We start from the raw sequence: 21,501 nt of genomic DNA, 5'->3' as shown, positions 1-21,501 counted from the left end.
TGCCGCAGCGGCGCTAGCCATTTTAAACGAGATCGTAACACCCGGACTAGCCTTCGTGCAACCTGCATTTGAATAGAATGGCCATATAAATACGCGACAAATATATGCAATTAGAGTCGTTCAGCGAGTTGCTGTTCCAACTCCTACCGTTGTCCCCCTTTGCATCGCGTTCTTCCTGTACAAGTGGTTGACGAAGCGTGTCGCAGGGAATTTGCGAACAGATTCGACCACGAATGGGGTCGAAAGTTAGAGAAATTGGAATTGCATGGGTTTCTAGTGCTATATTTGACCAGTTGGTGACGGCGGTGGTGTAATAATGGTCACGTTTGACAGGGAGAATTTACGGATGGACACATTCTACGTGCTGTTTAATTAATATCTCGATGTTTGTTGTGCAAATATTTGTGGATTTGAATATCTTAAAGGTGAAAGGTAGGAGGTGAATGGGTTACAGTATTATTCTTAGTTAAAATAGGTTATTTACCTGCAGGCATATTCCTTGTTTTAATTTATATTTAACAGAGCATTTGATCTTAGTTATTGGTAAAGAATTAACGGTAGAGAGATCTTTTATTATAACTTTATCAATATACCGAGAATAATTATAATATATGTCGGGTTTACATTAGAATTAGGGTTAGGGGCGTGAAACGAATCTTCGTTTGGATTACACGTGTCGTTATGCAATAGAGAAGACATCGACTAGTGCAAATACGATTATCATAGAACTGGACAAGTAACCGTGGTAATTAGATACTCGAGAAACTAATGACAATGATCTTAGGTTCAATAACGAATCCGCGGTCGACGGGATGATAGATGAACGTGCTCACAAAATCTAAGTCGGACGCGTAATATTCACTGGTCGTAAGGGGGTTACTCTTTTCGTCGATGAGATCCCGAGAGAGAATGACTTTCCCGTCCCGATGATGCCACAGAGGAAAACTATATGGGGTGTGTCTAAGGACACGAGATCATCGGATTCGTCGAGAAAAGCCTTCGTTCAGAAAGTAAGGGAAATTGGCGTTGCTGCTAATTGGTCAATCTCCATATCGGTGGTTAGAAGAAGATGCTAGCCGCCCTCGAGGGAAAGTTGCTAGTGGAAGGCGCTGCTCGTTGAAAAATAGGTCTCCCCTATTTTCCCGTAATTGGGACAAAGACTGTTTGTCTGTTTGAAGGACTTTAGTTAGCTAAATCTTACTCGAATAGGGTCTGCGTGTGGCGAGCTACGGGACAGAGACCGTTGGAATGTTTACTGTCGAGTGTTACAACTATTTCCTTTTTAAGGAGAGCTATAGAATTACTCCATGCCTTTGTTAGACAAAGCGTTCATCCCGTGACCGCGGCTACGTTCGGCGACAGACTGTCGCCTCGAGCCAAAGCTCACTATCACTAATCTCGAACAATTACAATCGGATTGAATAACTACAATTGTTCAATTACAGCTATCGTAGACTCTAGATTACAATGTTGCGGGACTATCCAAAATTCCAGAGGCTCCGGTATTCTTTCGTCTCCGACATATATGATAAATCTTTTAATCGGAAGCAATTTTTTCGGATGTTTCGAAATGGTTGATGGGACATTTTAACTAAAAACGGAAACATAGCAAGTAGAACTGTATAACCTGTATAACCGCAAAACAATCCAATTACGAAGGGTTAAATCAAAGCCATTCTCGGCCACGAAGCTTTTTCAACGTCTGCCTTTCGTTTTCTCGTCTCTTCTCGTCACGAACTCCCCTTAAAAGGCCCATCGTTGTAATTGCTCAAAAAATAACGATTCCTACCGAGTCGACTCCGTCGTTTATTACACGACACACGCATAAGCATATACATACGAACGTGCACACACAATCGCAGAAAGACAAAGAACAACGATCGAACGATTCATCCAGCGTTGTCGCTCAAGGTTCACGAGCTGAAGGGTCTCGAGATACTCCGTTGATGCAGTGCGGTGCTAACAAAAGGTAATTAGTTTAGAGTAATTAGCTGTTTCACTTCTCCCCGCGTTTTTCTTTTCTTCGTTGCCCTCGCGTTCCATCTGTTCTGCTTTTTCCCCGCCGTCGAAAGTGAACGCGCTCGTAATAGTAAAAAGTAATTGTTCTGTGCTTTTTTTGTCCTTTAATAACACGATACCGTGGCTATTGACACAGAACCGAGAGAACTTCGCGTGCTCCCTTGGCTTCACAACCTCCAAACGACTTTAATGAGAAATCTGCTTAAACATCGCAGACACAAGCATTTTGGAAAGGTTCGTGTGTACTTGTTTGGCTTTTAACGATCGGGTACAGAGGTTCTGTTAATGGCATTGTTCGTATAATCAGTTCGTAGTCGGTATTGTTCCTATTTGTTTGATCGTTTAAGCAGTTCGTGTAATTTATTTTCTTTCCAGCTCAAACGGTCTCATACCTAATTTAATTCTTTTTTGTTCTAACTTCAACTTTGTAACTTAAACTTTGAGAAAATAGATTACCGTTGCCAAGTTAGTTAGGAAAGTGGACTATGTATGTTATTACGATTAGATTCACAGAACTAGTTAAAAATACGTTCCAGATTCACATGACAGAATGAGGTTCGGGCGCTTTTCCGGAAATAATAGAGCCCGGCTTTAATTAACGTCTTTATTCCAGGACGTTTAATTAAATACAATGTCTTGAGTTAATTTACAGCCCGGCTGTTGAACTTCTCTTTCAAGAGAGAAGGGGACCCGCGTTGTTTTATGTAAATAGATCTCCGTCGGTTGCTGCACGAGTTGGAGAATTTACTTTTCGCAAGGGAGACGAAATTTCATGGACTGCTATGGTGGCCAAGTGTTCGAATGGAATTTGTAATATACAAATGAAATTGTTACATTAGCAGCAATGTAATACGCGTTGAATAATTTTGTGAAATAATATTATTAATAATATTACCGTAGAACCCCGTTTATATGACATGATCATTAACGTAATAGCAATCCACCTAGTTCTTTCCACTAATTTCATAACAAAGCCTAAAACTTCACTAAATTCAATTTTTCTAAGTATGTCTTGACGAAAACTAGTACATTAATCTGCAGAAGAAGAAACAGGAGCTTAAAAAGCTCAAGCTATGTTCCAGCAAATTCCATCTTCGATATTTCAACAACACGTTGATTGGCTTTCCGACGTGATAAATTGACCTTTGTCCGATTATAAACGACACCAACGTCTACCTAGAAGAAATTCCATAATACGAGCGGGTCTAATCGATAGGCAAGCAGATGATCGTGGCCCGAGAGAGCGACAGTCTTTATTCTAGCAATTATTTCTAATTAGCGACGAAAAGTTCGCCGACCTCCGCGGTTCAAGTGACTTCCACGACTATTGCTTTAGAAGATCTCGAGCTTGCACCGCGGGATAAATTAGCACCAAGCTGCAAAATGACCGACGTCGTTTCCGAGGAGAGAAAGGGGACCACTTTCATCTGACAACAGATTCTTCGCAACCCAAGAATCTAGAATTTACTCGCTACGAACGTCTGGTAGAAAGGTTGCAGAAAAAGTCGTGGAAAATATCGTAGAAATGGATTTAGAATGTAAAGATAATACTTTTAAGGTACCTTCGCAAAAACAGAATGGAAGATTTAAAACATTCGCGTATAGATATAGGAAACAAATATAGAAACGTCGATGTAAAAAGCTACAAGAATTTTGAGAAGGTTTGTGAAGAAAGATATAAAAATTTAAGAATAAATATTGTAATATGTCTTATATATTTTCAAATCTGTCTGAAACTTTATCAGTATTACTGTGATAATAGTTTCGTAATTGAAATATATTTTGCCGAAAATAAACTAACGTCCAGATCGAACGATAATACGTAACAAACCAACATTCGAACAAATTTACTACATGGCAATTCGGACATAATTGATCCTACATCCTAATTACACTCCTACGTAACACGTAATCTCATCAATTCACGGACATCAACTTCTTCGGGTAACGCGCCTCTTCGAAACTCCGGCGAACAAGATTACCGAATCTAACGCGTTATCCTCGAACCAGTCGCCGATTTCGTCCGAAATAAATGGCCTTTTCTTAACGGTACGCGTAATTAGGAGCCTATCGGTTGGTCGCGTTTCCTCACGAAACGCCGCACGTGAAATATTTCCAGAGCGGCAAAGGTTCTCGACAGACCTCCCGGCTACGTTCTAGATCGTCGATCCAAGGTTCATCGACCAACCATGACGGTTTAGCTACAAATAAAGGGAAAAAAGAGGAACCGTTCGAGGTTGTACTGCGAACGAGGGATATTTTAAGCGAGAAATTAATTGGTCACATTTCGCAATGGATGCGAACAGCGTCCAAGATTTCTGCTAGTTCCGCTAGGACATTGTCGGATGTCGTAAATATAAACATAAATTGTAATGTAAATTGATATAAAACAAATTCAAGTAATAAATATGAACGCGTAGCATGAATTTATATTATGACTGAATTTATATTACGCAATGTCCGTAAAATGATCAAACCGATCAATCACCAAGATCTAAAAAAAGAAACAATAAATAGCAATCATTCGTGTTTTCGAAGATGAATTCACATGGAACATCAAGTCATCGCGTAAAGTGTTATACGTAGCCTGTAATCGCTGCAAAACAACCCGATATTTACCAACAGATTAGCAGGATTCCATACAGAAAGTTTCGCAATATCGTTGAATCCCACGAGCAACAATATTCCCGTCCGATTTAACGGTTCCGTTCATCGTTCGTTTTATCCTCGGATCCGAAACAACGCTTCTTGGGCCGTCTTTAATTCCCGCGGCCACGTTACCCAGAACCACTTTTTACGTCGCTTCTTTCGAGCAATCAAATTTGCATTTTCGGGCTTTCGTTCTCACGCGTCCGTTATAGCGTCTTGATCCAATAGAATATGGTTCTTTATGCCTGAGTTGTTTGCCAAATATTTTCAAATGAAATTAACATATTCATGGACATGGTCGTGGTACTGGTTCTTTTCATGTGTAAAATCGAGGGTCACTCGGGCACTTGCTATAATCAAAACTTTGTTATCCTTCGTTTAAAATTGTTTCGTGATTTTTCTGTCGCGAAAACACACGATGAAAGGCGATTCTTGATGAAAACTAAACGTTATGAGTATTTCATAAAAGAATTGTTTCTTTCTATTTATATATAGAAATATCGAATTTAGAATAATTCTGTAAAAACTCAGGTAGAAAGTGCTGAAAGTTGAAAGTGTATATTGAGATTACTGATTAAGATTTTTTAAGGGTATAAAAACTCGGAAAAAGACAGATATCAGATAATAGAAAATAAGAAAAATCATAGCTTTCTCCAGCACTAAACGCCACAACGTTCCGGCGCGAAATCGCGTGCGGAATGGCACCTAGCAGCTCGCATTGGTGTCGCTGAAAATACAGTGGTCGCATCGTTGTTCGGATTAAAAGAGAATTAAACAGGCAACATTACCCAACTGGTAGTTGAACGTGCTCCGAGAGAACACGCGAAATTTTGACTGGATGCGCGCGGGACACGCCTTTATTTCCTTCAAGATTTATATCCCTCGTGGCGAATGAATTTTCGGCGGGAGAGATAAGAAGAAAAAAAGTAACAAGCGCAATCTATCAGGATGAGTATCGCGGAGATTTAGAGTAAACCCCCTGCCATCCTGATGACCGAAACGATTGGACGTCGCTAATGGAGGAACGGGTTCGGAACACCAAGTTAATTTCGGACGTACCCACGGCACTAGTTTGCTTTCGGTGCGTGATTATTTGATGCCCGGCCAAGTAATTGCAACGTGTCTCGAGTGTATTCTGGCTCCAAGGATGATAGGGGCAACTGTTGTTTTTGGATCTTGGAAAAAATGAAGATTTATGACTGTGTTCGATACGGCTGCTTTTTATTTCGCCTTTTGAAACTTTAGATTTGCAACGATCGGAGGAGAATAAGATGATGGGAAGATAACAATCAAGAAATGCCGTTTGATTTTTTAGACGAGAAGTTGCTATTTTTAAATCACTTTTTATAATCTTTTAGATGCAAGAATTACAGTAGCAAGAAAGTAAACGAAAGAATAATTAGAAAGCGCAGTTAATTTTGTCAGTCAAAGGCTATTGGCTTTTCGTTATTTTCAACGTTCGACAAAGTAACAGAAATGCAATAAAAATACTAATTGCCAAACAGTTTCATTTGAACTGTTCTTTAAGCAGCAAGAACAGCTATGTTCGCATACCTTACTTTTACTTCCATATTTTGCTTTACCCCTTTAATCTTGTATACCAGAAACAGTTACAAAACCTGAAATGTTGCTTAATTTCATGCAAATGCTTTTGATGCAAATGAAGACCGACATTATTTTTACGAAATTTTAAGCTAATTAAATACACGATGTTTTTATTCGCAATTTACATTTGGCCGGTAGGGACACGGACGAATTCGAAGCATCCCCTTGACGAATGACATAATTGGACGTCGACACAGGTGGAACAGGTTCCACTTGACGTGGAAATTGTTCCAGATATACGCGAACAGGTTGCTGCTTTCGGTTCAGAGATAATTGGCGCACGCGACTTCAACATTAAGTGTACCTATTTACAAAACAAGATAACGCGAATACCGGCACGGGTCGTAGCAGATACAATTTCGTTCCCACTGTGATCCCTGAGAATCTGACAAATCAACAGTTAGTCTGACACGAATAAAAACCGGCCCAATTATGCATTCAATTATGTGGCTATGCAAATAAAACATGCATTTAAGTGAACCTACTTGCGAAAATTACTGCAACCAGTGACACATTAAAGTATAATAGCTTGCTTGTACTGACACGTAAGTGATATAACAATTTATGACAAACATTTTTTTTAATCTATTCATGCATGGAGATAACAGGAGAAAAATACGATAAGTACATTCTAGAAGACGAAGTGATTTCTTTTATCTTATGCTGTTTTAGAGAAGGCGCTTTCTGCAATTCTGCAACTCTGTCATCCTTCTGTTAAGTTTCCCTTATGAAAAGAGTTTCATCGTAACAAGTTATTCGCGTTATTTATGGAATTATCTAAATAGGCTATGGATCAGAAACTCTGGAATTTCCAATCTCAGAAAACCATTCTCAAAACTTGCTCAATTTTTCAAACAAAACTTTACCTAAAAATCTCTTGTCAATGACCAATACCAACATCCTACTATAATGCAATTGAAACACAACGCCAACTTATCAGCCACACGGCATTCATAAAAACGGAACGTTTCGGACAACGAAAGCGAGGGTTGGGATACTTCAGGAAAGAAGAACGAGCAGCGATACAACAACCAGGATCCGATCGAACAGACTACCGAGCCATGTACCATTCGGATATCAAAAGGTGTCCTTTATTTCGGCGCGCTTGTCACCGAGTCCCTTTATCGTTCCACGTCCAACCAAGCTAACTTTATATTCTACCATGATATTCCCTGTTCCATGGCGAAACTGTGACTGCGATAAGACCAGCGGCTTGGCAAAAATTCAGCAGATACAGGCGAATTTATTTTACCTCCCCGCATAAGGACGAAAAAAGTCGACAGGGCGCGGATGAAGATAATGCGAGCAAGGCGAAACGAATTCGGTAGATACTCTTGAAGGGGATTTCGTTGGTTGGCCGAGTGGAAAGAGAATTTTGATGCAGTGTGAAGAATTAAAAGTGTGTATAGCGAGAGAGAATGAGAAACGGACGGGTATTAAAGTTGAAAGGTTGATGTCGGCAGAAAAGATATTACGGTGAAAGCAGTGTGGATAATTACGAATCTCTGGTGGTACTGGGTGGAAAACGAATGTGTATTATATGGTTTTTGTTGTAATTCCGTCGAGATTTGAATTATAGCACTTGTAATTCATGGTCAGTTTTAAAAGAATCATAAAGTGTATATTATATCAACGATGCAATATGATTCGCGATTGCTACAGTGGCCCAGAAAAATATTTGAATATTTACAGGAGATTTTTATGAACATATATAAAACATTTTGAAATTTCATCAGCACCGCAATGGGACACAACAATCATGATTATCCTCGTAAAACTTGAAACAAATTGGAAAATGTTGTTACGTTTGTTTCATGAATACAAATGGAACATCATTTTAAATGCGAACAGGAAATAATCAGTTAGAGTTCTACAAACCGTCTAACACGTATCTAATTACCCAATATCTAAAAATTTCACACGGTCCACGAAACAAAGTAGAAACATTAATTCGGTATTACACATTATTTAAGATACAGGATACTCATTGTAAAGATAAAATCAACATATATATATATATATCATCCTTACATTCGACATCTCAAGAAAGATGTTCGTATCACATACAATCCTATAATTGGTAATACTACTAAATATTTAATTTTATATAATTACGTAAAATTCTTAATTACTCCGAAGTTCTATTAATTATTAAAACGTTCTTTGTATAGCTTTGTTAAATCTTTTTATTGTCTATAAATTCCTTAATTAGATCAGTTTTATTTGTAATATAATACGAAGTTAATTCGTTTTAAGCTGCAGATATGCCTAAATGATTGACGGCAGGCTTGACGTGACATTATTGCCAGAGACTTAATTTACCATAAAAAGCTTTACTTTACTCTGAAAGGAGTTCCCCGTAAAGTATTAAATTAATAAAACCAATAATATATTCATAAATTTATCAATCACCGAAATACAAAAATTTATGTACTCGCAGCCGTAAACGAATTTACTATCGATATACTTCCTTTTACGTCTCACCCAGATAAAAAATATGCTCTAGCTAGCAGAGAAGCAAAACGGAGACCCAAAGACTACATAGTTCACGCATAATCCAGCCTCAGTCAGGGGTTCAATAATAAATATGCAAAAAGGAGGAGCATCGATGCCGTAAATAAAAATGGTGGGCTTGCGTGCTGCGATCACCGCGCGTAAAAGAAGAAGACGAAGAAGAAGAAAAAGAGGCCCGAAATAAAAAGACGAGATCGAATCGAGAAGAGAGCATACGAGCAGAAAAGAAACGAAGGAACGAACGAAAGAAACGACCAGGCAACTGTACGCAACCAGCGTGTCCTGGTAATCTCTTGATTTAGTTTGACTTAGGGTCCATGGTACGTGTTCCCTTGGCCACTTTGTCGGCTACCTTCGCGAACGAACGATGAAGATACGAGAAACAACCGATGGATGTATCTTGAACTTGGAATCATCGAACCCCGCGATATCGAGCTGACATCTTTATTTATAGAAGTTTCCAGTAGGTCGGTGTGAATTTGGAAATTTCGGTTTTTTCCAGTTTGATCGGTTGGCCAAGAATGTTTGATCACAGAATGAATAGTTGCAAATGTAAAATTGCGTTACAACGTGATTTTACAAAAGATATTCGATATACTTATATTAAATTTATTAAACTTCCAATCCCCCTCCCACCCAAAATAACAATTTTATCAATCGTATCACTCCTATCCTCTAAACCTCTCAGTTTTATTTAATATTTCGCATGTCCTCCCCATAAATAACAATAAGAAAAACTTATTTCGTAAAATGAAATAAAAATGATGATATATTAAATATTTTACGAAGAACGCAAATCGTTGGTTCAAAAATCAATTAAACAAATATTTCCTCGCTTTCATCTTCCTCACAGTTCGTTTCAACATCGAGCTTCGACCAAATACATCGTCTACAACAACATAGCGAACAATGATCAATCGATACTCGATATCGATCGGACAGCTCGATAGATCATTTATCTATGCGTTTAACGAGCAACGATACAGTCTGGAGGTATTAGGTGTTTACCACTCACCTGCACTCGCTGTCTATGACGATCCTGTTTCCGCTGCCGCCTCTCCAATTCTTCTTTTCTCTCGATCAACGACCTTATCTCAACCGCGGCTACGGGCGCGATGCTATCGTCAGGTACGACTGTGCACGAGGGTAATCTCTTGAGGGTGGAAACTGGCTCGTCTTCACCCTCGCTGTAACTTTCCACCAGGAGCTCCGAGTCGCTCTGAAAGCGAATCAAGGATTCCGTTTGAATTCATTACTCGGGACGACAAGTATGAGAAAAGGGAGCTGGAACTAATTTTCTCCATAAATTACTTTGTTTCATCTCAGTTTTTTATTCTTATTGATCTTTCTAGATGTGTTTCGTAAAATTAAATTCCTTTGATGAAAATGATTAGAGTGTTTTGTATAAATTGACTTGTGTTTGTTTATTGCATTGGTGGAAAGGTAATGTCGTTTTTTGAATTAGAAGAATAATTTTGAGTGGCTCAAATTTCACAGTTTACGTTACCCTTCCGAATTATCTACCATTTCCCAATATCAATATTCAATAATGAAAATCCTCCATAACGATATCGCCAAACAGCTACTCCCTTCTTCTTCTTACCACATTTACCCCTTCCCTTCAATTTTCCTAAACGACACGTTAATCCCTTTTCATCAAAATTCCATCTGCCCCTGAACGAACGCGAATGAACGAATGAATAATTCACAAAGGGGAAACGAAGAATAAAGATCGTTGCCATCGTCCTTAAACAAAATTCTTTTTCCTCGCCAAATGAAAATTTTCAACGAAGAAGATCCGCTAAGTAACTTTGCTAACGTGTTTAATACATTTCGTGTCGTGGAAAAATGGACACTGACGAGAGAATTTAGCTTTTCTAGGAAATGTGAAATATAGTCATGCTTTTTTAGATTCTAATAAGGTAAATTTGAAAAGAGGATCCCTAAATTCAAATGATTTAGATTCACTAAACTTCCTCTTACTCAATGTCTCAAACTCAGCATAGTAAAGTTTTATCCCCTTAATACACAAATTTTTCTTTACTTTACTGATTATGAGTAAATAAAAATAATCAATTGGTTAAACTAAAACTTTTGCTTTTTGATATACTGTATTTCGTTGATCAAATTCTGGAGAATATTCCTGGAATGAAATCCCTACGCCTGTTCCAATCCGAACCCCTGATCTGTTGAAATTTAAATAAGCACTGTCGTATGACTATCGTCCTTAATAAGGTTAAATTTACTGTTTTCCGAGGAATACGTCAAAACTATGAAATATGTATATAAATTCTTATGAGCATACCTACGCATTTCAATCTTCAAATATTTCAAATATTAGATCACGCATCCACTGTAACTGTAGTGTAACGTGATAACCTTTCATAACCTTGTACATGCTATTAGAAATTACTAAATTACTTGTTGTAAAATTTACATATCAATATGTTCGTTATTAGAAGTTGATATAGAGCACAAAATAAACTTCACGTTGATAATTATTATGCATCAAGTAAGTTTATCAACTTTAATGCAAATATTGACGAAAAAAGAGAATATCGCGTAAATTTATGAAACTAACAAACGCGAAAGCAAAGTGGCGTCGCGCATGCGTGGGAGTGCAGCGCGATTTTCGGCGCAGCAGTGGCGCCCACTGTTACAGTATCGGTAAGCGCTAATGTTAAACGCGCGTAATTCGAGTGCAACAATATTCAAGTTTTGAAATTTTTATTTTTTATATTGAACTTATTATCAGATTATTGAACTTTATGAATACATGATCATACAGAAAAATTATTTATAATAATTATTAGATCTTGGATCAACTTGTTAATCAAGGTATTACTTAACCAAAAACTTATATAGTTATAAAATTAATTATTAATAATGACAAATTGATTCTTGAGATCTTGAGTCTGCAAGTCTAAATATGATGTAATTTATTTTTAATAGAGATGATACAATGAATTAAAAGACACGAAATGTATAAATAATGAAATTGCTATATCCTTAAAATCTGTTCAACATAATGGGAAACTGAATATCTGGTCTCCCTATATCAACAACGCATAAAATCTGCAATTTCTTCATAAGTAAATAAAATTTCGATCATAGGAGGTTAATTGACTTTTCCTTTTTCTTTTTGCAAGTTAGTTACCTGCTCTGGTGGTGAACTCGGCGTGCTCGTGCTCGATGCCTCCACCACGGAGACGTACTCGCTAATGCCAGTTTCGCTCTTCTGCAACTTCAATACCGGCGTCTCGAGGCCGCACAGGAACACTTGGCCGAAGAACAGAATCTTGTTTATCCTGAGGCACACTTGAGCAACTTCCTGGAATACAACATGAGCCAAGACTTAGTGTGGACGGAAGAGAGAACGGAGGACGCAAGTCTGTTTTGAAATTTCAATCACGAGAGAGATCGACCTTTGTTCGAAGTTTATTACAAATAAGCTACGGGAAACGATATCTGCGTCCCTATTAAGTTTGATGGAAATTTTAGAATATTTTGAGCAATATTTATTTAAAGATAATTTACAAGTAAGTTGAAAAATACTATGTTATAATGTACTTATTAACGTTTTCGATACTTCACCATATGAACAATTTTTTATAAGGCTTTTAATGAAAATACAGCAAGAATATTTTATTATTACTTACATCTGTATGTAATATATTTATACATAACAAATGACCTACCATATCTTCGGTTTTTTCGGCGTAGCAAGGATCTTGCGGATTCGACATCAGCGGCGTGAATCCTGCCAAGGTCATATCTTCCGGCAGTTTTACCAATTCAAGTTCTAAAACAAACAGTTAGTCGAAAATTCTTTAATAAATCGCAAATTTACAATCAACGATCGCTAATTTCGCGAATTTCACGCTTAAAGAACAAAATTAATCGCACACCCTGTCGCAGCAGCTTCTCCAACTTGGAAGTCGCTTAAATATGCATGAGCGTAGTTCACCAGTAAAGTACCGTTTTTCAACTTCATGTCATAGATTAAATCGCAATCGCGAAAGATTGTTAATTAAACACTTCTTGTACTTTGGGAATTAGATTTTTAAGAAAATTGAGTGCCAAAAGACAATCCAAAGAATTATAATCCAGAGGATATGTTAGTGCACCACAAATATGAATCTTAAGGAGTCGAACTACTTTTGTATAATAAAGTCACACCTTTTTCACAAAATAGAAAAACCTCTAGCACCCAATTCCAATTATAAAATTTATAAAGGAATCAAACGTACGTCCCACGAGGGATCAAGATCGTTCTTATGCATATCATAACTATTTTCAAAACATTCCCAATCAAATTATTCGTTACACATCCAACGGTAAACAAGTGCCATTCAAAACAGAAATAAAACTCTTCTATTCCACAAACGCTAAAAAAATCATCTTATCACCAATCTCCTGGAAACATTACGAATAATACCCTACATTAACTCCCTTCGAACACCAATACCACGGTATCACGTATCATTAAAAAAATTCCAACAACCACGATTGCCACTCTTCGGTCACGTTCCACCAAAAATGCACTCGAAAACCTAACAGAAAACGTAACTACAGTTAGAACGCTTACACCCTGTGAACACGATTACCAGTAGAACAGTCTGCGCATACAACGTTAGTACCGTTGCGCGAAAATTTACGATATAAATATCGAAATAAATAGTTACGAACAGCAGTTAGGTATTGCAGCCAGACGGTTTCCCGAAAATTATGCTGCTGAATCGAAGCGACAGATAATAACGATCGGCAGTCTGTTATCATGCAAATATCGAGCGAGTGCACCAACGATAAACATTGGTCAACAACTACCGGGGAGTGGCAGGGCGTTCCGGTTGGTCCCAACCACGGATGAAAGGGGCTTAAGAATATTCAACCTGTCCGATGACACGGTCTACGTGTACAGATCGATCCGTTCCTTCGAGTTACATTGTAGCTGCGCATACCTCGCGTCATTGATCGCCGATAATGGAACGATTTAACGACGGGAGGAACAGCCCTGCCTCGAGACTGTCCGGAACAGGTATATGTAATCGTTCCTGTATGTACAAGATGGTACTTTGAAGGCATGCTTTTTCGTACCCGTGGTATGCTACGAAAATTATGGTAGTCCTTGTATATGTATAATATAGATTTAAAAAAAGAAACAAAAAAGACGTGGGCGTAGTATAACGTAACTTTACTGAGGGAAGGCCTAGTTTATATACAGTCAACTGCAAAAGCTTTTGTACATTTTATTAAAGGTAGCCCAGATTTTACAGCCAAAATTGAATTATGAAGTTTAACATAATCGGTACTTAATAGAGCAACATCTTATACAGCTATTGAATTTGATTATATGTATTTGTTTTATGTAATAAATTTTACAATATACAATTTATTAATCCGCAATGTTTAAAAGAAGATGGAATTGCATTATACGACTTTCTAGACAGCAATTTTCATGCAGTAAAAGTTTACATAGTTGCCTTAACAAACTTTCCCTTTTCCGTCGAATCAAACTCCCTAAATTCGATCCCGCAAAATTTCAATATTCAATATGCCTATCTAAAATTTCAATATCTGATACTCGAACGCCTAGCAACTCTCGAAATACCCCAACCATATATATACCCAAACCTATCTATTATAACAATGTCCAAAATCTGATGGAACCGTGATAGATACCTTGCATCGTATTGTCAAATTCATGATTCGCTCGTGTTCGACATCCCCAGGATAATGTTGCGACTACCAGCGATTTCGAATGCAACGCGCCAGTCGCCATTAATATTCGGCTGACCGCGGCTTGAATCGCTTTACACAGGCTGCATTTATCGCGAATATTACACGAAGTTCATGGTCAGCGTGGCCGGGAACTCGCGCGGAACGTGAGGAGGATCGAGTTAGGAGGATCAGCGTGGCAGCCTTCGCAATCGATCATCCGGAGGACCTCGCGCGAGGTAGATTAAAGCCTGGCTCTCGTCCCGAGCCTGGTGCAAGGAAATATAGAAACCTAATCGCGCAGGCGAAATAGAGAGCGTGCTCGCCTTGTTAATGCGAATTCCAAATAGGTGTCGTGGCATTCGCGATCATGCGAAACCCGTATCATTCGTGCTAACGACGCGGAGGTTACATACTTTCATGAACAGAGTATTCTAAACCGCGTGGCATGACTTTAGGGATGAATGAAAAGAAGATATTGAAATACAAAAATAAGGGGACAACTTCATAGAGATATAAAAACAATAGGAAGTTTAAAAAATATATGTACTTTTATCTTGCTTATATCTTGCAATTGTTTTTAATAATTATGCTGTATGTAATAGAATCTAAGATGTAAAGTTTTTAGTACTATTCTGGGTTGTATATGAGTTGTAAATGACCCAACTTCTTCGTTGCAATTTTATCTACTAACTTAACTCATACATGAAATTTCAAAGATCCATTCTTATTTTTTCAGTTAAAAAATCCAAGTTCCCTCATTCATCAAACGATCCCAAACCTCTGAGGTGCAAAATAAGTTTGAAGGACCAAAAAGCTTAACTCGGAGCCCGGTAGGTATACCATCCAACCAGCCCTTGAAACATCATAATCTCACACGAAACTCTGCCATCAAACAACAACCACTAGTAACATGACGCAGCGTAAACTCTTTCCTCCATCGAACGTCTGAACAGCATCTCTGCTTGAGTCCGCGAGAACCTATCTTCTCGAGCCGGTCGAAGACCAGCATTGCCCAACACAAAAAGAAAAAGCAGAAGGAAAGTAAGAGAAAAAAAGAACTCATGAAACAGGGAGAGAAAAAAGAAGAGTGGAAAGAGAGGAAGAAACATCTTGGATGATCTTCACAATAACATTCTTTCTCGGGTCCGGTGGGCACGTTCGCAACGCATTGGCCCGCCCAACGCAGCAGCCACCATCCTTTTCTCCTCTTCTCCTTTTGTCCAATTTATCCATTGTGCCTCGGGTGTAACGCGCGGGTAAATCGAGAGAGAAGAGAGAAAACGTATCGAGATCGTCGAGTGGACAACGAAGGATGGAAAGAGGGAAAAGAGAGGAATACAAGGGAACGCAAGAAACCATCCGAGCCAACAAATTGGCATTACGGCACACGTTACTGGATGTACCGTTACTGTCTCAGTTCCTTTTTCGAATCGTATCGCCGGCTGCGTTCTCGCTTGCACGCGATCCAGCAGAACCGGACGTTCCTGCTGCTTAGCCTTTCGATGTTTCGTGATTTTTCTCCGGGGATTTGGTTTTGTTCCTTTTCAACCGGGAAGAATGGATTTGTCGCCTTGGTATGCGCGCGTATGTGGTGCGGTATTCGTAGGAGGATTGAGAGTTCTCGTGCTAACTGAAAGCGGAATAGATGACTGCTTGATAGTTGATGCATTCGCGTATGATTGGTTGCCTTTTTGGAAGAGAAAGAATTTTTTGGTATTTGCTACTTCACTCGTAGTTAAACTGTATCGATTAGTCGATTAAAGTCGATTAAATTGGAGCTCACAAAGTATTCGAACGCTTGTAAAAACCTTTTGAGACAGTAATATAAAATTGTACTAAGTTAGGAGGGAAAAATTTTATGTCCCAATAAAGAACGAGAACTGATCGAATTATCTGTATTAATATTTTCATTTCATTTAACATTTCATAGAACTAGAGTTCGTATAATAACTGCTCAATTTTTCTTACTACCTATTATTTTTCGTTCATATAATAGAAGTCCACTATTACATGATGGATTTAACCGTTACAAGTTCAATTAATCGAACATTGAGCACAGTAATATTATTTGGAATACTTATGTTCATTTTTCTATACAGTATATATTATACTATTCTATACTGTATGCTATACCATATACGATAGATCTAAACATTTCATCAAAAATTCGAGTAACAACTATAGTTCTATTCAAAGCACGTAACCATGCACTGCTTAACATAATGCAATCGAGTCGCCGTATCAAGCCATAAACTTCCCATCTAACCGACTCCGTCGACTCGAGATGGATAATCCATAGCGGATAGCAGAACACTGTCGGACGTTGTGCTAAACACTTTTTCGTCCACTTTTCAAAGGAGAACAACCGTGATTTAATGAATTAACAACGGTCCACCTTGTACCGTCGATACGTACCACGATACGATCTATGAATTATGTACTGTTATCGCGTGTAAACCTGTCTCAAAAGTAAGTATAACACGACCAAGGACGCGCCTTGAAACTGGAACGCTCTTTCCCAGCAGTCTAGATCCGTTAGGGTAGACCTAGTTCTAACTCTGGAAGACTCGATTCTACATGGAATTACGAAGAAAAGTTCGTAACACTGTGATTTAATATCATCGGCAACGATGAAGCTACAAAGCCTTTAAGTTGCCATTTTTCATTATATCATCGAGGCGATGCGAATTAGTGAAAATGACGAGATATCGAAAAACTTTCGATTGACAGCGATGAATGCTCCTTAAGATCGCACAAATAATCGGCAATTCGCATGATTTGCCATCGTAGTACGGGGTAAAGCGTGAAAAAATTGAAACGCAGCTAGATGCTCGTTGAGCCGATAAATTCATTAACGCGTCGATCATAATTATCCCGAGGATTTGTCATCGATTATAAATTTTCGCTTGAATCACTGACTCGTCACTGGTAGACCTGTTTATTTCTCGAATCGCAATGAAAGTTAGAGAAATGGAAAATTATATAATAAAGTACTGCCACGAATACGAAAGAATTATATGAAGTATTGTAAAATATTAAAGTTGTAACGAATAGAGATTAATTTTAGAAATAGTATTACATCTGTAACGTGATGGTATATTTATTATTAACCCTTGTTCATTTTTGTGAAATATTTTGTAACCAACGCGATAGATTTTGATTTTGCACTTAATTTCGTAACTTTGTATTATGTTTAATGTTTGACTATCAGTTTCTTCTCCAGTATAGGGTAATCCACATAAATACCTTATAATACTTAACGAATTGAAGAAGTACTATAGATACAAGTTCAACACGCCACAGTTCCCACAGTCAGCTATCGGAGGTCAGCAGGATTACTTTAAAATTTATTTTCCCATTTATTCAAAATTCATTTCGCATTTTTTTATAAGGACCGTTACTACCATCAATCTTTGTAGTTGTAACCTCCGCGACAAACCTAGAAAAATCCGCGGAATTTGAGCCAAGGAATCAATTAACCCAAAATCCCCCTTAATTCTCCATCTTTAGAAGCGTCAATTCAACACGACCTGTGTATTAGCGTGTAACTTCACCCTATGAAACATTACCGTGCATTCATAAATCATGCTGCATACGAAATACATCCAACGCATCAACACACCTGTTTCATTAACTCGTAACACGAACTTCCTTCCTAATGCCTAAATATCCTTGTATTTGTACAATTCGAATATTGTTTGATATCATTTGTTCGAAAAATATCCGAATTTTTGAACGATAATAATAATATCTTGCTGAACAATGAAATTTTTATATTACTGACATGTACTTTTGGACGATTTAGCAATCTGTTCCAAAGAATATCCGAAGTTTTTCATACAAATTATATCATCGATTTGCCAGAAAAACGACGCAACTAAGGGAAACGAAGAAAAACTGTTCAACGCCCGAATACTATATTTTAAATATCTTCAAATGTACTTTAATATGTCACAAATGAGCTAAAAACTATCGTTTAAATATCTTTAAAAATCTTGAAATCCAGTACGAATGTGCTCAACAATGACAATTATTTGAATATCCTGGAAACTTTTGGAATTCGCAAATGTAGAAATAAATTCAAGAAACTATGATCAAAGAGATTGAGATCCAACGCGAACTCAAAAATCATAATTTAAACATGCACCTATAAAATCTATAATCTGCTACGAAGTCTCCTATAATCTAAAATACATTACAAAAAGAATTGAAGTGGCATAAACGAATAGAAAAAAGGAGCAAAGCAAACTCAAAAGAACAGACACGGTAACTTGGCGTATTCCTGTAGAGCAAACGCTGGAAAACGATTGGCTGGCGACTCGTAATCGGTCGGCCAAGACTTTGAGTGTATATGGCACTGCAGTGGTCACATCGAACGGATTCACCGTTACGTAACCGGCGGCTATCCGCGGGTCAACACACGGCCAGAGGCTTCACCGTTCGAGGAACTTAGGTTTTTCGATTAAACGACTGGTCCAGAGGGGACTTCGAGAGAGACGCGTTATCGCGGGATATCGTCGCGTCACTGGCACATGAACGTTCGCTCGGGAATTGCGGCATCGGAATGGTCAGAACGCGTAATGAACATCAGAATGACGTGGGTGACGTTTGCTAAGTCACAAAGAGAGATTTTTGAGGCTAAGGGAGAACGATGGCAGACCGATCGATCCGACAATTTCTCTCTCGTCAATAAAATGCTTGGAGAGACAATTCGATATGTTTGAGAAAGTTGCGTATTGGTTTCAACTAGTTCCCAGGTATTTTAAGTCGAAGATTCTTTTGATTTCGATCAAGTTGAACAGATTTTTTTGGTTGAAAATATTTCTGGTGTAGATTTGGGTTAAATTCAAGAAGAATAGCGATTCTTGTAGGAAGAATCGTTGAGGTCTGTTGATTCAAAAAATCTTTCGTATTCATATTTTTATCTTTGGAAATTAATACACTTTTGTGGACTTCCTGTGTACAACCATTAGTTAACTCCTCGACTATAAAACTATCTACATGTCTGAGAACTCCGTTCAATAATTACTAATTACTTTCCACTTGTATTATTTTCATCCTGTTTTATACTTAAAATTATAATCTCATCCAGCTGCTACTTCATTCCGTCTTCGAATTGATCACTACTAAATCTAACTAAAGATCGAGCGAAAATTAATTCGCTTTTAATTACTTCAAATTTCATGTCAAACAGAATCTCATGACTAACGATCCGGTGAACCGGTCAAGCTGAGTTTACTTTCTCTATTTTGCAAACTACATTCCCATCGTAGTTGTGTCAAACTATCCTCAGGCGTTTCGTGTTAGTCAGATAATCGTTGAACAAGTTCTTTATTTTCAAAAATATGTATCCCTTTCTTTCGGAAATTTTATTTCTTTCGTCACAAACTATGCTTCGTATTCACAAACTATAATAAGTTATTTATTCAGCGTCCAGTACTCTGTTTAACTGCGTAGTACACTGTATATTCTATCCATAAAACAAACTAATCAACACTCTCCATACTTGACAGAATCCCCCATTTATTCTTCCCAAAAAGAACTCTCTCTTCTCTTCGATCACTCCAGTCACGTTCTTCGTAAATGAAAAGTGCAGCACGGTTACACACGCAACCTCTTATCAACCCTGTCCAAGATTACTATTGTTACGATACGCATTCCTGTGTAACGTTCACCATGCAAATCACTGCCGGAATATTAATTTAGCACCGATGCGAAACGAGAACAAACAAAAAGCTCGATTCCTCTGTGTGCATCCGCGTGATACTATTAGTCGGCGAATTATTGACGTGACATTAGTAATAAACGTATGACTGGCGATATCAGTAAAATCCGTTCGACAAAAACCGAGTTCCTGAATCTCTGATTGCATTCCTACGGCCATTAGTCGTGCAATTATAATACGGTTACTCCACTTGCTTTGCTCGTACTCACATTTATAATGGCGTGCATGCCGTATCATTACAGTAAAGCCCACAGATAGTAAAGTTCTATTAAAATTGTGGATTTGAAATAAGAGCATCAACCTATCTTATACCTCGTGTTCGATATATGTATTCAGAGCCACGGATTATTATTACAGAGTATGTCCGTATAGGCGTGATCGGACATTAAGGAATAACGCTATCGATCGGTACCGAATCGATAGATGTCTTTGATTTAGATAACAAATGCTTAAGTAAAGTACACGTTTTCTTATTTGAGTAAATAAAATATTTAAGATTCATTTTTCTTTGAAGGGAAATTTCTTGATAATTATGTGGCAGAGGACACAGTTCGATTTCAGTGATTTCAATGCACGAGTCTCTCAGAAGCCAAACTGGTCGAATCCGCTTTTTCTCAATTTCATTATATAAGCACACGATTAATGTTCAATTAAAAAACAAGATCATTGACTTTCTTGAGAATGTTTATTAGAAGGAGATGATATAAATAATAGAAAACTCCAAGGTAAAATTCGAAGTTCCTTTTCAATATTATCACCCTTTTCTGCTTTTCAATTTATTAATAATAATATAGTCGTTGATCGATGTAGGTTCTGAACCACTCGCATGTTATCGTGACCAATGTTTAGGATCAAACATGCTGATAAAAGTATTGGAACAGACCAGCTTCTCTTGTAAGACTTTGTGCGAATTTGTAAAAGAAACACGATCATTTATTAGATTCTTTTGTGAAATAAAAGGGACAGTATAATAAACAATAATCATCGCATTGCTTCGTTAGAGCAACTCCATGACTACTAAAAATCTTGTTTTTTTATGTAAATTTCAATTATTCTTCGTCTTAACCACGTAAGACATTACAATTTATCCGGAAACATTTGGCAGTCGATATACCAAACTCAAGTCTAGACAATCCTAATTAAGATAGCATTTTGATTTCGTGGCCGTGTAATGAAAAACAATGCCAACTAACGGCAGATCCAGCCGTCAGCAAGATCATTATTTAACAGAACATCTGATCGTTATCTGCTGTGTTTGTGCCAATCAT

The 21,501-nt window shown here is 37.8% G+C and overlaps 1 protein-coding gene across 2 annotated transcripts in view; it reads right to left on the bottom strand.

Annotated features, from left to right (window-relative positions):
* The window catches only part of LOC117165896 (telomerase-binding protein EST1A), a 149,900-nt gene that overhangs the window by 30,306 nt on the left and 98,093 nt on the right, over positions 1-21,501 (bottom strand). For both annotated transcript variants that reach the window (XM_033349376.2, XM_033349378.2), the window contains exons 21-23: positions 12,486-12,589; positions 11,945-12,118; positions 9,803-10,006 (exon numbers count right to left, since the gene is read on the bottom strand). In XM_033349376.2, the coding sequence (XP_033205267.1) occupies positions 9,803-10,006; positions 11,945-12,118; positions 12,486-12,589 (482 nt within the window). The remainder of the gene's footprint in view (positions 1-9,802; positions 10,007-11,944; positions 12,119-12,485; positions 12,590-21,501) is intronic.

The sequence above is a fragment of the Bombus vancouverensis genome, chromosome 3, assembly GCF_051014615.1.
Source record: "Bombus vancouverensis nearcticus chromosome 3, iyBomVanc1_principal, whole genome shotgun sequence".
Lineage (NCBI taxonomy): Eukaryota > Metazoa > Arthropoda > Insecta > Hymenoptera > Apidae > Bombus > Bombus vancouverensis.
The sequence above is the reverse complement of the archived record's forward strand: the minus strand, read 5'-3'. Positions and strand labels throughout refer to the sequence as shown.